The following is a 17,757-nucleotide window of genomic DNA, read 5'->3' as shown; positions in this document are numbered from 1 at the left end:
CCAGAAATGTTGTGTTCAGATGGAATATCAGGAAATGTTTCTTTCCTGCGGTTTCTATAAATAAAAAAATATATTTCCATGTCATTCAGTCATCACTGACCAAATTGTATGTCCCCCTTCTGTTTTCCTTCAAGACTTACATATTAACATAAAAATCCCATAACACTACCATTCTACTTCAAAATACTTACAAAATACTTAAGTGTCATATAGACAGCACCAGATTAATGTTGATGGAGGCCCCTGGGCGCAAAATTTTGTGGAGGCCCCCACTGAGTTTAGCATACATGCACGTCCTTCTGCTCACTATCCACTATCCCTGCAGTAATGCAGATACGTACAGACGCCAAGCCCCCCAGTCACACAGCTACATACAGCCACCTCAATTCCATACAATTCAATCCATCTATATATCTACCTCAACCCCTACCAGCCATGAAGTCCCATGTAACATACACATCAGCCTGCACCAGACATATACCTCAGCCTGCATCACACAGTCCCATGTAACATACACCTCAGCCCCAACCAGACACTCAATCCCATGTAACATACACCACATACACCTCAGCCTCCATCAGACACACAGTCCTATGTAACATACACCTCAGCCTGCACCAGCTACGCTGTCCCATGTAAAATACACCTCAGCCAGCACCAGCCAAGCAGTCCCATGTAACATAAAACTCAGGTCGCACCAGATACACAGTCCCATGTAATATACACCTCAGCCATGCACCAGCCTGTAAACTCTCTTTTCACGTTTAGATTTATGTCATAGCTCCTTTACTTCCTGCACTGAGAGGAGATTTCATGGGAGGCTCAGCTCCTTTCTGTGACATCACAGTTTCCCAATTCCACTAAAGACACTCTGATTGTCACAGCGAGCTTACTGTCTCTGCCAGGCTGGGAGCGATGTGCTGCAGCATCGGTCTGTTTCCACTGGCTGAGCACATCCCCATGCTCAGCCATATAAGTGTGAGACAAAGAATAAAGACACAAACTGAATGCCTGCTAATGTTCTATTTATTTGCTGATATCTTATATAAATTGTATACATTATTTGCAAATGTACAATAACCATTTATAACATTGGAGAAAAAAACATTCATTACATTTTTTTTTCTAAATTCCATGAGTTGCTTATTTCTGCGAGGGTTTGGTAAATTGAACACTTTTTCCTCGGTTCCATTTTTTTCTTACATAGTAAACAAAGATACATCTGAAGCCTTTTTACCTCCCATTCAAGATCCAGAAAAGATGCTGACCTTGTCATATTTATAGGGTTGGAGCAGAATTGTTCCATCACCATCCTGGGTGTTGAACGATGGAGCTTGTCAAAGTGAGACCATATCTAATGAATCATCTTATCGCAGGTGCACACTGCACATATTAAAAGAGGATTGTATGAACAATGTGCCCTCCACAATAACCTTTCAATGTCTACTTTAACCCGTCTTTCAATCCCTTTCATCAGACGATCATCTCGTACAACAGATCTTAAACGGAGTCTCTTCAAAGACTTGTATGATCATTGGTCAGTGAGCACATGGAGGGAGAAAAAGACGGCAAGTTAGAATTGTAACTCATTGTCCACTAAGCTGCTTACATTAGAATACTTTATTATTATGCTCCCAATAACACATGCAATGCAATGAATACATTAGATTGAAGGAGCCTACAGAATAAAATGTGTAACTGTTAATTTAATACAAGTGGGAATAGCATCAGCAAATAGAAGCCAAGTTTATTGGGGTACTTGGAAATTACAGACCTTTATAGGAGACAAAAGACATAAGAATTATTTACATGTAGCAATAATCTGTACAACTAGTTTATTTCTGAAAGTAGGTGTTTACATTTTGCATGCAAATTATTATGCTGAACCAGCCTAAAAAATTATTCATCTCGGACCAATATAAAATCCACAAGTGTTTTAGTTAAAAACTCTGCAAATAATATGTTAAAAAAACTGTGAATATGAATGCAGCAAATAGTTAATATTACAGTCAGCTGAAACACCTTGACTGCTTATGTGTTTACTCTAACATAATAGCTGTATATAATGCTGGGAACAGATACAGAAACATAGAAGACAGCAAGACCTGACACTGAACCCACCAAAGGCCCTACCTGCTTCCCTCCCATCCATACCCTAAGGTAGAAGCAAGGAGGAAACAATAAAAACAGATAAGAGCAGTCAACACAGCTGGGTCACAACAGATGTGTGTGTGGTTTCAAATCCCAAACCTCCAAGGTTATTAGATCAGAGCTAACACGGAGCTCAGAGATCCAGACAGCACAGAGATCAGGTGAAGAATGTGAACCTATCAATCACCATGGGTTAACTATCACTGGAATAAAGCTACCGTATATACTCGAGTATAACCGACCTGAGTATAAGCCGAGACCCCCAATTTTACCACCAAAAACTGGGAAAACCTATTGACTTGAGTATAAGCCGAGGGTGGGAGATGCATTGGTCACAGTCTCCCAGTATACAGCCAGCCCCCAGTAGTATACAGCCAGCCCCCAGTAGTATACAGCCAGCCATCCCCATGTATCATATATCCAGCCTCCATGTAGTATACAGCCAGCCAGCCCCCATGTAGTATACAGCCATCCCCCAGTAGTATACAGCCATCCCCCAGTGGTATACAGCCAGCCCCCAGTGGTAAACAGCCAGCCCACCCCAAGTAGTAGACAGCCAGCCCGGCCAGCACATAAAAAAAAACAAACTTACATACTCACCCTCCGGTGCCACGATGCTCATCGGGGCTCCCGATCCTCGTCTCCGCTCCTGGCGGCTCCTCTTCGATCTTCTCTCTGCTCTATTAACCGCCAGAGACGCTTCCTTGCGATCTGCTGGCGGGCGCACAATATGACGTCTTCAGCAGCGACACCGCTGAACTCGGCTTTATACACAAGTATATATGGTAGGTTTCAGGACAGAAACAGGTGTGGTTCTAAATCAATTAAAAAAAAGCATGTAAACCCATGCTCACACTACAAAATACAAGCAGGACACAGAGATGAAATCAGCACCTCCTCAGTTGCACACCATGAACTGAGGATGACACCCAAAACAGATGATTTTTTTATGAATGATTTACATGAAGTGGAACATAGTAAAAGGCAAGAATACTGTACATTTGTGTTCATTTCATTGATTTCTTTTGAGTAATTTTGGATATATGAAAATTTTACCAATTTGTAGCAATTTGGTATTTTTCTGTTAATCAGCCCACAACTCCGATACAATAAAATACAAAACAGTTCTTACAATTAGTAGTATATTTAAGGGCTCTAAATACTGCTAGCTTTTATTGGTAATGTCATATTCGTAGAGGGCACTTGTCACCAGGTTTTACCCCACTAAACTTCTAGCACCATCTGGTAGGGTATGCAATTTCCTTTATAGAAATCCCTCTTTCATATGATATCTTGCTGGCTTAGCTATTAAAAATCTCCTCCAAAGTCATGTGAAAATGACCTGAGAAGAGTCATATCCACCTGAAAGGGTTGTCCTGAAATTATTCATGTTCAGAAGTTGTGACAGGAGTATTACTTCAGATACCATTCATTTCAGTTCATATCAGGTTGTGATTCTGATGTGATCTGAAAGGTGAGATTCTTATCTTTAACACAAAAACCATGTTTTAATGGTACTTTAGGACTGAAAATAGTGGTGTATGAAGTGATACTCCCCCTACAGTCGCTAAACAAGACTCATCTCAGGTGAATATGACTCTTCTCTGCTCATTTTCACTCGACCTTGTAGAAGATATTTTAAAGTTAAGCAGGTGAGATTTCACTTGAAATAAGGAATTCTACAAAAGACATTTTATATTCTACCTGAGGGTGTAAGTAGCTTAAAGGACATCTGCCACCAGGATGAAGGGTTGTCACACTGAATTACTGGTGCAGGCCCCCTCTGGGAGGACCCGCTCTTCTTTTAGCTTTTCATGCCCTTGTTTGTAAGATTAAAAGGCTTTAAATATTATGCAAATGAGCTTGAGGGGCTCCAGGTTCCATTAATACCATAGCCCCTCAGCCTCATTTGTATAATTTTATAAGCCTTTTTTTTAAACCTCGACATAAGAAGCTAAAGGAAGAGCAGACCCTGCCAGTGGGGTCCACACACCAGTATGTCAGTGTGCTTGGTTTACAACTCTTCGTTTGGGTGGTAGATGTCCTCTAATGGGGTAAAACCTGGTGAAAGGATAAATTGTAATTTTACATTGTTACTTTGTACAAACAGATTTTGTATTTTTGGGGTAAGTGCTATGTTAAGCTCATAAAAGATGATTCATTTTCATCAAAAAATGCTGTAGACATGATTGGGAAGAACTTGGCTGCTTCACAGCCATGTACAATTGATAGTTCAATGATGTTAAGCCTATACATAGAAAACTCTGCTACATGCAAGCCTCAACACATACTAACACATACTATTACCCCTTAACCTTTAGTTATGACTAACCCCCCTCCTCTCTGTACCCCCAGCTCTCTATCATCATATTTACTAAACTCCATCAGCTCCCCATCCCCTTTATTTACCCCTACAGGCACCATGTAGCTGCATCCAGAGCCTCTGATTCTGGTTCATGTGACTTGGGACTGTCAGGTGACCCAATCATGTGTTACAAGGCCTTTGAATGTTACAGGCATGGAGTGGAAAGAGCAGTGCACATGCTTTGGGCTGGGAAGATTGGGTCGAAGTGCTTTGTCAGTGCTTTACTTGTTCTCCCGGAAAACAGTTAGGAGGATCAGGCAGGCAGGATCTTCCTCACCTATGGTCTGTAAGACTTTGCATCTTATAGTCATTAATCCCATCATTCTATACGCCTCTTTGATATTTCCAGTCATACTTTTCCCCTTACATGTTAATAAATAGTATGTATTGTCCCTGACACTGTCCTTGACAAGTTGAGTTGTTGAGATTGAGCGTATTAAGAGTTTTTGGTTTGCAATACTTGAAAGGTCCTTTGACTAGAGTCACTGTACTCCTGTCTCATGCTGAGCATTCTGTTAAAGTTGGTAGTCTGAAGTTAAGATCAATGATAAGGTATAAAGTCCAGAGCTGACAACATTCTAAATCAGCAATGTTAAACTTGAGTGCAGTTTCCAACCTTTGTCGGCTTCTTTCATTTTCAGAGTCCATGTTTCATGACTTGAATGGGTTACTATTAAAGAGAACTCCCACTGTTAGGGGTCCTTGAAAAGTGACAGTGAACACTGGAAAAGGGACAGTTTCAGGTTTTATATGACAACTTCTGGCATACATTTTACACAATTCTGTAAACTGTAATGCTTACATTACCCATGTAATTTGTATGTACTTAGAAGGGAACACAAGCAATACTGATTAATATATATCAGCTAAGCAGTAAGATGATATAAGAATGAATAGAATTACTTCATTTTTTTTCATGGAGAATGGATACAGAATATCAGGACAAAAAGATATAAAGGTAATATAAGTTAAAAAGCAGTTAGTGTCAAGGGGGAACATAAAGAGAATAACAAACACTAAAAATAGAATCATGCTCAACATAGACATTACATCAAGACGATAGACACAGGAGGAGGGTTAACCTGAACTAAATAAAACTATAACAATCAAAAGACAAGACATGAAAGACGCAAGGTTTGGGCAGGCCAAGGCTTGATTCCTGTTGAGGGGGATCACAAACCGAAACTTTTAGAGAAGAGTCTCTACTTTATCGTAGAACAACTCCCATAAATCAATTGGTGTCCTATATCGACTAAAAAACATTGGGGGGGGGGGTCTTTTATTTCTCCTTATTTGTCTAAGTTTTTCACCTGCTTCCAAATGTTGGTGCATGATTTACTATTGAAAAACAGTTTTAAAAACTGCACAAAAATACACAAGTCCCTACCAGGCGTAGGCAACAGATTGTTAATGGTTGCACAAAAAATCAGGCCTTTAAAAGAAAAAGCTACTAAAGAGTTACAAAAATAACATCAAGCTTTATCTAAATTAACCCCTTAAGGACGCAGCCATTTTGCAGGTTAAGGCTCAGCCCGATTTTTTGGATTCTGACTTGCTTCGCTTTATATGGTTATAACTTTTGAACACTGTTACTTATCAAAACGATTCTGAGATTGTTTTTTCTCCACATGTTGTACTTCATTTTAGTGGTAAATTTTGGCAGATAAGTTTTGCGTTTATTTACAAAAAAAAGAAAATATGATAAATTTTTTGAAAAATTTGCCATTTTCGAAATTCTAAATCATTGCGTTTTCAGGCAGATCGATTTACCACCTAAATAAGTTGCTGAATAACATTTCCCATTTGTCTACTTTACATTTTCATAATTTCTGAAATGTCTGGATAATTTATTTTGATGTCACGCGGCTTACAAATAGAATAGCGCTTTTCCAGATTTTCAGAATTGACTATTTTGGGGATAAATACAGTTTTGAATGAAATTTTACATATTTAGCATCAAAACCCCCTATATAATCTACCCATTTTCAAATCTGCACCCCTCAAGCTATCAGAAACAGCTTTTACGAAGATTGTTAACCCCTTGAGATCTTCATAGTAATTGAATCAAAATGGAGGTGAAATTTAGAATGGTCATACTGTTCCCTTATACGTTCATTTAGCACTAAAATTTACACATTTCCAAAATATAAAAAGAGAAAACCCACCATACAATTTGTTCTGCAATTTCTCCTGAGTACAAAGACCCCCCACATGTGGCTGTGACTTGTTTTATGGGCGCACAGCGAGACGCAGAAGGGAAGGAGAGCCCTGCAGCTGCCAGGATTTTAGTTTCCTCATTGGCCCCTTTTGAAGGCTATAAAATTTTCGCTTTTTCGTTATTGGGGCCATGTGACGGCATTTTTTTTGCGGGATGAGATGCTTTTTCCATTGTTACCATTTTGGGGTTGGTATCACCTATTGTTGAAAATTTAGGAACTTTTTTTGAGGGCAGGAGTAGAAAAGCATCAATTCTGTACTGGATTTTTGACTTTTTTTTTTTTGGTGTTCACCGTATAGACTAATAATCCTGTTAGCTTTATTCTATGGGTTGATACGATTACGGGGATACCAGACATGAATATATTTTCTTACGTTTTACTAAATTTGTCAAACAAAACCCTAATGTGGGGAAAAATCTATAATTTTTGTATTGCCATCTTCCAAGTGGCATAACTTTGTTACGTTTTTGGCTACGGAGCTGGTTGATGGCTTGTTTTTTGCGGGACATGTTGTACTTTGCACCAGTATCATGTCTAAGTACATATGGTTTTTTGGTCGCATTTTATAGCATTTTTTGTGGGATTGAAAAGGTAAAAATCATAATTTTTGGAGGGTTTATAACAGTTTTTTTTTACGGCGTTTATCGTGCGGGTTCAATAATGATTTACTTTTATTCTACGGGTTGTTACGGACGCGGTGATACTATATATGTGGGGTTTGTGTTATGATTTAGACTTTTTTTTTGAGTTATATGTCTCTTTATATGTTTTGGGGGTTTGGGGCATTTTTAGTGATTTATGACTTTATTTTTTTATTGAATAACTTTTTTTTTTACTTTTTCACTTTTATACCATGGGACATGAAGAAGCAATCCTCTGATTGCTTCTTCATGATAATATTCTGCAATACTCATGTATTGCAGAGTATTATCAGTGTCAGCCTATGCACTTGCATAGGCTGGCACTGTGCCAGTAAGATGACGTCACAGACGCCATCTTACTGGCAATTCTTGCTAGTAACTCTGGGGTCCAGATCGGACCCCAGAGTTACTATAGCAACGATCGGCGCCCCCCGAAAACGGTTCGGGGGGGCCGATCGTGGGGGAAAGACACCCCAGATGCTTGTTAGATGCCGCGGTCGCGCTGACCGCGGCATCTAAAGGGTTAAGCACCCGCGATCGGAGACAACTCCGATCGCGGGTGTTACACTGGGGTGCCGGCTATTAGTTACAGCCGGCACCCCGTGTTTCCCGATGCCGGTTCGGCTCTGATCCAGAGCCGAGCCGGCATAAGCGCCGTGGCGGATATATCCGCCACTGAGCGCTAAGTCACTGCGCTCCGTGGCGGATATATCCGCCGCGGAGCGTGAAGGGGTTAAATTCCTACTTTGATAAATCCGAGGAGCAGAAAAGTTTAAAAGAAGCTGCCGCACTGTTCCTGTCTAATGATAAATGCCCCCCTTGAAAGTTCCAAGTTTATTATTCAGTATGGTGGTAAGTTTTTCCATGATCCTTAATTCTAGAATAAAGTACCATACTAGTTTGTAGCTGTGATAGTTAGATGTTGGAGAAGTCTGGCAGTTCCAACTTGTCTCAAGACCTCAATAATCAAAGATCTCTATACATCAAAAATTTTGATAAATTTGTCCTATTTTTGCATATTTTCACCTGGACATCTATTTTTCTGTTTTGGTAAATAATTCTTTGGGGTCATTTATCTTTAGTCAGGACATTTGTGCTCGTCTTTTCTTGTTTTTTTTCTGTGTTTTGGACTTGTTTGATTTATCTTAGAGATACATATATAAGACAGATGAGCCTGTGGGGATTTCGCGAGTTTTTATTAAATAGTCGCACAAAAGTTGCAAAGTCTTCTGCAACCCCTTCTAAAGTTCTAAAGTTTTGTTAACTACTGATCAAGACTGGAGTTTATTTGTGACTTTTTGACTATGATTTGCGCCAAAATTGCGACTTTTCATTTTAAAGATATATTAGGTGCAACACTGAAAGATCCTTGTGTGGCTAACTTTGCTAGGCAAATGGAAAAGTTGCAAATTTAGGCGCAAGTATAGAAATGTGCCAAAAAAGTTGCAGATATAAAAGAAAGATAAATGACCCCCCTGAGTTGAAATTGCTTTAAAGTGTATAGTTACAAATTAAAACTCTGGGGTGTGAAATTTTTTGGGAAACATATATTCAAGGTAAAGCATTTTTTGACTGTCATGTAATACATATATAGCAGCAAATACAGACCATAAGATTGTCTTATAACAAGGTGCTTTGCATTGCTATATATTTACTGCACTGTAAGGAATATAATGTTACAAATATATATTTTCTTTCATCATTGAAAATTTTACTTTGTTGATTGTCTTTCAGACTGCAAGCAAACATGCTGGATACTGCAAAAACCAGACATTGTATAAAACTACTTAAATCAATGCAGTGTCTTCTCTCTGTATTAGGAATATACAGTATATATTGTAAATCAGACTAGGACACAGCTCTAAATTTACTTCTCAGGGACACACGTCTTGAAAAAGATGATCCACATATTTTTGCTTCAGGAAATTGAACTTGTGGTCAAGACCCAGGCTGTTAAGCAACCTTCAGTGGATTTTAATACACAATTAGCTGCTAATGGATTAGTAGAAGGAAGGTGTGCGTTGATCCAATTAGATGAGAGAATGAATGCAGTTGTTCTCATTATTGTGATGAAGGAGCTATCGGTGTTGCTTGATGGTAAATGGTGCTAATGAGGCCTGATAGATTTTGTGCTTCTAACAAGACTCCTAGTATAGAGCGAATGCAGTGGAAATAGATTTGATGGGATGCTATGCCCTTTGTAGTGTCTCTGGTGCTGACACTCTGTGACATAATCAGGTCACAAAGACGGTCAAAGCCATCAAAGAAATCTATCTCTTCCCATCCTCATTACTAACTTACATTATTTATTTGTAAGCCCCTAAAAAACTGCTACGGGCTGTTTGTATGCAATCCAGAACCATTTTCTAGAAAACACGGGGTTAATGAAACACAACCTTTGCTTTCCAGTGGAGCTGTAATTAGCAAAAAGCATAAAGCAGCCTATTCAGGATCATTGGAGGGTTACAATTAGACTAATGTGGCCAACAAAAGAAAATACGGATAAGAAAGCATTAAAAGCTAGTAATGTAAGGTTAATGTTTACACTCACTGAGCAAATTCAATTAAGATGTTATTCTAATCCCTTAGTTATTGGTTGTTTAGAATGTATAGGACTTTTGTGTTACATTACAATACAGACATGTGAACACTTATCTGTTATACCATAGTATACACATTTTTCAACATGTGTATGTACATTTTATGTACAATAAGCGATGTTACAGTTTTTTACTAATATAAAATAACCTAAATGCAAGTGTTTTGTAAATAAATACTGTACAAGTCACTTATTTCTATGCACACTAAGGGTGCATTCACACGCATTATGCCTCCCGTGCGGGAATACCCGCGTGTGCTGTGGAGGAGGAGGAGGTGGCCCCTCCTCCCTCCATAGAAAACAGCGGCGCACAGCCGCACACCAGGGAAAAGATATAGCATGTTTTACCACTTTCCGGTGTGTCACACCGTACTGCCACCGTGCCGCCATTGCCGTCTAAAGGGACGTGTATGTGGACGCAAATTTGCGACCGCATGTACATCCCCGCAGACGGCCGTGTGATTGAACCCTTAGCAGCCATTTTTAAAGTGTGTTTATATCCAAGCTAGGTGAAATATAGAGAAACGGTCTTACACCCAGAAAGCTCTGTACCAGAACAAAAATAGTTTTGCATATATGCCATATTTGTAGCAACTGTGAGATCAGATCCATATGAGTTCATACACCTTGATGGGCAAAGCTAACAGAGGATTACAGCTTTCCCCTGAAGGTAGGCTTAGTTTTTATGGAGTTACCTCACATTTAAACATTGTAATGGAAAATATCATACCTAAGACAGCCTATTTCTATTATTATTATTTATTTCCTGCCAAACACCATTTGAATAAAAAAAAAAAAAGATTTCCTTCGATCCTGGACCCAGTTACAAATCCTTAAGGTTTCCTTTACATACTTTCCTAAACAAAGTCATAATTGCCAATTGTGCCTAAACAAAATTTTAAACAGACTTTGATGTTTTGTCATCTGTAAAAAACTGCAAGGGGTTTTCACATCTCAGCTGTACGTTGAGATGATCAGACATGATTGTTCCCTTAAAGAGAACCCGTCAGGCAAATTAACCCCCTAAACTAAATATATTTTCATAAATTGCCATTAGAAAGCATTGCCTCTATCCCTTCATTGTCCCTCCACATGCCTGTAAACTTAAGCTGTATGCAAATGACCTGTGAGATGTCCAATAAGTCATTATCATATTCAGCTGTCCAGTTTATTCATGAGTGGGAGGTAGAGCCACCCCCCCCCCAGTGTTTGACTGACAGCCTGTATAATCGTGTGAGGTATAATGGTATAATGGCTTCTCCATGTGCTTCCTGGTGCTGGCGCCCCCTGCAGCCTGTGTGTGTATAGGAGAGTACAACAGCTGCAGGCAGCCATGTTAGAGCAGAACATGTCAGGTACTTGTGTAGCTGATGTCTGTCTCTCACATGTGTATGGGAGGACAGCATGTCAGCAGATAAAGCACAGACACTAGCAATGCTTTACTGTACATTACACACAGACATGAGCAGGGGGAGGAGAGAGGAGGGGTGACAGGGGTGACATCACTGCCTCTGACCATGAGACCAGCCTCATTTACATAAATGGCACAAATGCATTTTTTCCCCAATTTCACTGCATTTGAATTTTTTTTCCCCTTCTCAGTACCTGGCATGGAAATTAAATACAGTCAATATGAAGTGCAATTTATTATGCAGAACACAAGCCTTCACACAACTATCTACATGAAAAAAAAAGTTAGTTTTTTTAAGGTGGGGAGTGAAAAATCAAAAACGAAAATGGGTTTGTTTTCTAATGGGAATTAAAAGAATAGGAAAAAACCCATACCCTTTTGACTGGTGTGATGAAAAGCAAAGACAATAAAAAGATGGCATTATTGTAATGTTATTGACTTCAATGGAAGTTAGTGTTCCACAAAATGTATCAAAATACAGCTTGTCACTGTTTGAATACGTCAATGGCGGATCTTCATATAGGCGTCTGGGGCCCTTGGGTTGGGAGGGGCCCACACCGCCCATACCCGGGCCCTGTATGAAGATCAGTCTTAAATTTAAAAAAAAAAAACCCTGACAGTGGACATTTCAATAAAGGGGGACCCTGCCAGTGGACATTTCAATACATGGGGACTCTACTGTGGACATTTCAGTAAAGGCAGGCTCTGCTGTTAATGAGAAGTGGGGGTTGTCCTCCAGTCAATAACTTTTCCCTGGGCGTAAATTTAGGAGCCTCAGGTTATATATGAGCATTTAGAATATGCGGGGGAGTACAGCTGCAGGACACAAAGAGGCCGGGCAGCCAGGAGTAGCATCCACATCTCTGGAAGATCTGATCTGGACAGCAGTCGGGGTGGAGGGTTTCATGCAGTTCGGGAATGTTCGACTTTCCTATATTGATGAGTTATAAGAGTATGATTGTAGTTCATCATTAAATTACTTTTATAAACAGTACAAGATTAAGAAAATAGAATAGTATTTAAGCCCTAACATCTGGAAACATGTTGGTTTGGATGCTGGTGGGGGGCCCTAGTGGTGTGAACAGCCCAGGGCCCATGGGACATTTGAATAGATCCATTGTAGTAAAGGGATGCATGTGTCATGTTTGGGTAAACACATATGTGTGAATAGTGACTTGTTCATTATTTTGATTTTCTTATTAGAGATTTTTAAGTTAAACTAGGAACCCAGTATTCCTTCTTTGTAATATAGTTTTCTTATGCAGCCTAGATGGATATTATAGGAATAACTCTAGTAACCCTACAGTGTAGAATTAAAGGACACCTGTCATCAGGTCTGTGTCACTAGTCCTGTCACCTCTACCTGTTGGAGCAGCTCACAAGGATCCCATCCCAGCCTTTATCTAGTCACTTCATACATTAATCATTGTAAAATCATCTTTTCTTTATTATGTAAATGAGGCTGGTCACATGGTCAGAGGCAGTGATGTCACCCCTGTTACCCCTCCCCTCTCCTCCCCCTGCTCAGGTCTGTGTGTAATGTATAGTAAAGCATGGCTAGTGTGTGTGCTGCATCTGCTGACATGCTGCATCCTCCTAATACACATGTGTGAGACACAGACATCAGCTACACATGAATCTGACATGTTCTGCTGTAACATGGCTGCCTGGAGCTACTGTATCTCTCCTAAATACACACACATGCTGCAGGGGGCGTGGCCACCAGCACCAGGAAGCACATCATTATACAGCCTCACATCATTATACAGGCTGTCAGTCATGCACTGGGGGTGTGGCTGTACCTCCCACTCATGAATAGAGTGGACAGCTTGAATATGCTAATGCTTCATTGGACATTTCACAGGTCATTTGCATACAGCTTTAGGACCTCATTGCTTAGGTTTACAGGCATGTAGAGGGACAATGAAGGGATAGAGGCAATGCTCTCTAATGGCAGTTTATGAAAATATATTTAGTTTAGGTGGGTTATTTTGCATGACGGGTTCTCTTTAAGAATACCAAATATTACCACAGAAAAACTATTCCTTCACAGGAGAAGTCTCAATCAGCATAATTCTTGTGTTTGGGAATGCGATGACAGATCTTAGCTTGTCAAGCCATGGAACATTTTAAGAATGAAAACAGGAAATTGAAAATAGTATCTGTATTCCAGAGAATGATAACTATTTTCTGTTGGAACAAATAGAAACATGTCATGCAGCCATGCACACTTCTATCTAAATTCTCTCATAAGAAGTTTCCTTATAAATTATATTGGAGAAATAAAGCAATTTATATATGATGCAGTTTGCATGCATTTTGGTAACAGCCCTCACATTAACCCCTTCCTGCAGAGGCCATTTTTCAATTTTGTGCTTTTAATTTTCACTCCCCACATTCATAAATCTATAACTTTTCTATTTTTCCATGTAAAGCGCTTTTCATGTTTTTCTGTGATGGTAATTAATATTCCATGCCGTGTACTGGGAAGCGGGCAGTAAATTCCAAATGCAGTGAAATTGCAGTGAACACATTTCCGCAATTTTCTTGTGGGCTTGGTTTTTACAACTTTCACTGTGTGGCCCAAATTACATGTATCCTTTATTCTTTAGGTCTGTACATTCACAGGGATACTAAATTTTATAGGTTTTACTATATTTTAATACATTTTTAAAAAAATTAAAACCTTTTGTACAAAAAAATCTTTATCATCTTCTTACGCTAATAACCTTTACATACTTTTCATTGCTATCATATCAAGGACTGTACAGCCTTCTGATCACTTTCTATAACATTTTTTTAAATGTTGCAAAATGGCAAAAACCGTTTTGGACATTTTAGACACTATTTTCCACTATGGGGTCAACTCCAGGAATAACCTTTTATTATATTTTTATAGATATAATATCAGTAGCTTGTTTTTTTTACAAAATAAATTAATTTGTTAATAATGCATATTAGAAAAGTGTTCACCACATCCCCTTACACACAATAGAAAAAAAATTACAGTTATATTTGAACGTCTTCACATATGTGGAGACAATTCTTAAGGGCCTGCTACACAGATTCCCTCAGGTATCTCCTGCACTCCCATAAAATAGAACTGAGTATGGACACTGCTGCCCCACCAATTAGTGAGATCAGTAGGACAGTGTAGGCCAGTTGATACCCCCATATGACCTACATGTAGGAAAGGTACAAAGGGGGAAATACCCTGTACCTCTTTCTCCGTGTATGACAAAGTGTCCAAATATAAAATGGAAATAAAAGAAATATCACTAAATAAAAAAATAGTAATAAAATAGATCTTTTTAACACATATTTTATATAAAATCATCTAAAATACAACATACAGAACTCATGATGTAGCAGCAGTAGCATACACATATTAACCGTATAAGTATATAGCTATATAAACAGAGATTAGACAGAAGCCACATCAATCCCCAAGCAGTAGTATGGTAAACAGTCCCTAGTGTGCCCCACTCCCCAACATGTGTTTCACTACTTAAGGATTCATCAGGGGTACTGGTACTAGATACATAGATGTAAACCAGAGGCAATTGATAGTACTTCTGTTCCATTAAAATAACTAGTCTACAAACTATAGTTTTTTGGGTGCAAATTTTAACATAGCAATCACTTGTTTTATTGAACCCTGAACTTTTGGATATTAAATATTTAATAAAAAGATATGTTTTAATACACCTTTTGATTCCAGCAAAATATAAGGGTCTTTTAGCTCACAATTCAGCTTTTCTGATATTGATGTTGGTACAGAACTACTATTTTGTACCCCACACTGCACTAGGATGTTTAAGGGTTTTAGTTTTGGTGACAACTTAATTGTTAAATTGATATAATTTTATGATTTTTTGATTGCCTTTTCTAAATTGTTTGGGAGGTTGGATGAACGAGTAAGTCTAGTTTAGCAGTTATCTGATCATGTATTATATTTGATGGCATTCACTAAATAGGTTTAAAAAAATGATTATGTTATAGTTTAGGCTGTAATCGATGCAGCAATGCCAGTTCCATTCAATTTTATTGCTCAAAAAACATGTTATTGGAAGTCTATTAATTTTTTATTATATACTGTATATAATAACTTTTTAAAAACATAAAAAATTTTAATGCAGTGTTTACAAAACACCAAAGTGCTATGGCCAACATGGGACTAAAAATATTCTCATATACTACAATTTTGACGTCTACTCTCTCACAGGCTTTCTTTGCTAATGCAATCCTTTTAAATGAACTACTAAAGTATGTACACAGCAACTTTACAAAAGCACATTCAGCTAAATGAAAATTATCACCTGCATCTCCTTTGAACTGAAACCGATTTTGCTATTGTATTCATTATTATAAAAATGTGTTACAGCAATATGACACCTAAACAGTTTTCTGCAGCACTCTGCATTCCCAGAAAATTTGGTACAATGTCTGTATACTTATTTTGATTATATTTAAATATATACTGTTGTAGACTTTCCATTATTTAATTTGATAAATTAATTTCTTATTTACAGATAATTGGAACAATTCCACTTATGCCAAGCCCAGTGTCATCAACTCAAGCAGGAGGTGGAGCTCAGGGACTTCAAGTGCAACCCATCACACCACAGTTGCTGACCAACGCCCAGGGACAAATCATTGCCACTGTAATAGGGAACCAAATTTTACCAGTGATTAATACCCAGGGTATTACACTTTCTCCACTCAAACCTGGCCAACAGGTAATATTGATTTTTTGTTCAATAATTACTGCAATGAAATAACAGCATTATAAAAAAATGATCATATTTCAAGTCCATTATATTTAGGTATACAGTAAAGGTCCATATTATGGGTTTATTATGCTGTAGCACCATGAAACATACTATGCGAATTGACATTACAGCCAAATTGCACCAAAAAAAAGAAATACTACATTTTAAAAAAGTAAACTTAGTATATTAAATAAGCCAACAAATTTATCTTCTGTATATAGGTTAACGCATAACAGAAATAGCCACTCGCCATGTGACAGCTCTAGGAAATATGTGATCTTAGTACAATATCCTGCAATGTTCACTGTGGCCACAATTGGCACATTTTGTATGTTTTTGTCATACAGCAGCCACCACATATACATCACATAGGATTATGAAAGAAAATGCCACCTCTATAGAAAACACGCTCCTTGCCTCCACTACTAACAATAGAAGATGTGACAGCTAATTTATACCTTATATCTGTACAAAGGAGGTTTAGAAAACTCTTTATAGACTGATCAGGCTATAGACAGCTGCTGCCTACTGCAATGAAGCACCTCATTCCCTTTAAAAACAGGCAACAGGTTATTACCATTGCATAATATTAGCAGTTAAAGTTTACTCAATATATGCAACATAAGTCGATTCTTAATAAAATGTTGCACTACTCAAAATAAAACAGTTGTGACATTATGTTACATTTTGAAATGTAAATTACATAACTATTGACATTGTAGATTCTATATTATTGCCACCACATATGATCAATATACACATTTCTTTATTTGTATATGTCCCCTATGATTTGTAAAGCGCTATGAAATATGGCGCTATATATAAATAAAGATTATTATAATTTATTATTATTTCATATGTAGCTTCATCAATCAGCACAAACACCAGTGGGTTCAGCAACATCACAAGCAAATCTCTTGCACTTGGCTCACAATCAGGCATCAATGGCTCAAAGTCCAGTCCGCCAGTCTTCGTCTTCTTCTTCTTCATCTTCCTCTTCTTCAGCTTTAAGTGTTGGCCAGCTGGTCAGCAGTAAGTATCTACTTTACTTTCACTATCCTATTAAAGATGTTCTAAAGTCTTTTAAAGATGTTCTTACATAAAGCATATGGCTTCTTACTGCCACTTAACCCTTTACAAGCTGTACACTTTTAAGTAATTTGAACATGATTATATGTTTCTACAAAGGTCTTTAGGTGCAAATATTGCTTTGTAGCATAAATCAATTAATGCAATGCAGTGAGCTATAGACTTGGAGATACAGGCAGCTAAATTTCCCCACTGTGGGACTAATAAAGGATTATCTTATCTTAAATACATAGAAATGCAAGCTGCAGATAAAGATCCAGTTCCTGACTATTTTTAACTGCGTGTATTTTCAGTTCTGTAGCTCACAGAACCATAATCCTGAAAGACAAGATCTTTGTCTTTAAAGTTACACCAAAAGCATGTTTCTAGGTACTTTAGAACAGAAGCGATAGTCTGCAATTTCTGTCAGCTCCATAGAGATTAATGGAGCAGAACAATCATGCGCGGCCGTCTGCTCCATTAGTTTGACAGAGCAACGAGAAGTCCGACGGAGGTACATGGGACCCCATC

The 17,757-nt window shown here is 38.3% G+C and overlaps 1 protein-coding gene across 6 annotated transcripts in view; it reads left to right on the top strand.

Annotated features, from left to right (window-relative positions):
• Positions 1–17,757, top strand: part of POU6F2 (POU class 6 homeobox 2) — a 325,692-nt gene that overhangs the window by 287,973 nt on the left and 19,962 nt on the right. For all 6 annotated transcript variants that reach the window (XM_072153279.1, XM_072153276.1, XM_072153277.1 and 3 more), the window contains exons 7-8: positions 15,919–16,125; positions 17,022–17,190. In XM_072153279.1, coding sequence (XP_072009380.1) covers positions 15,919–16,125; positions 17,022–17,190 — 376 coding nt within the window. The remainder of the gene's footprint in view (positions 1–15,918; positions 16,126–17,021; positions 17,191–17,757) is intronic.

The sequence above is a fragment of the Engystomops pustulosus genome, chromosome 5 (genome assembly GCF_040894005.1).
Source record: "Engystomops pustulosus chromosome 5, aEngPut4.maternal, whole genome shotgun sequence".
Lineage (NCBI taxonomy): Eukaryota > Metazoa > Chordata > Amphibia > Anura > Leptodactylidae > Engystomops > Engystomops pustulosus.
Note: the sequence above shows the minus strand (reverse complement) of the source record. Positions and strands in the feature narration are given on the sequence as shown.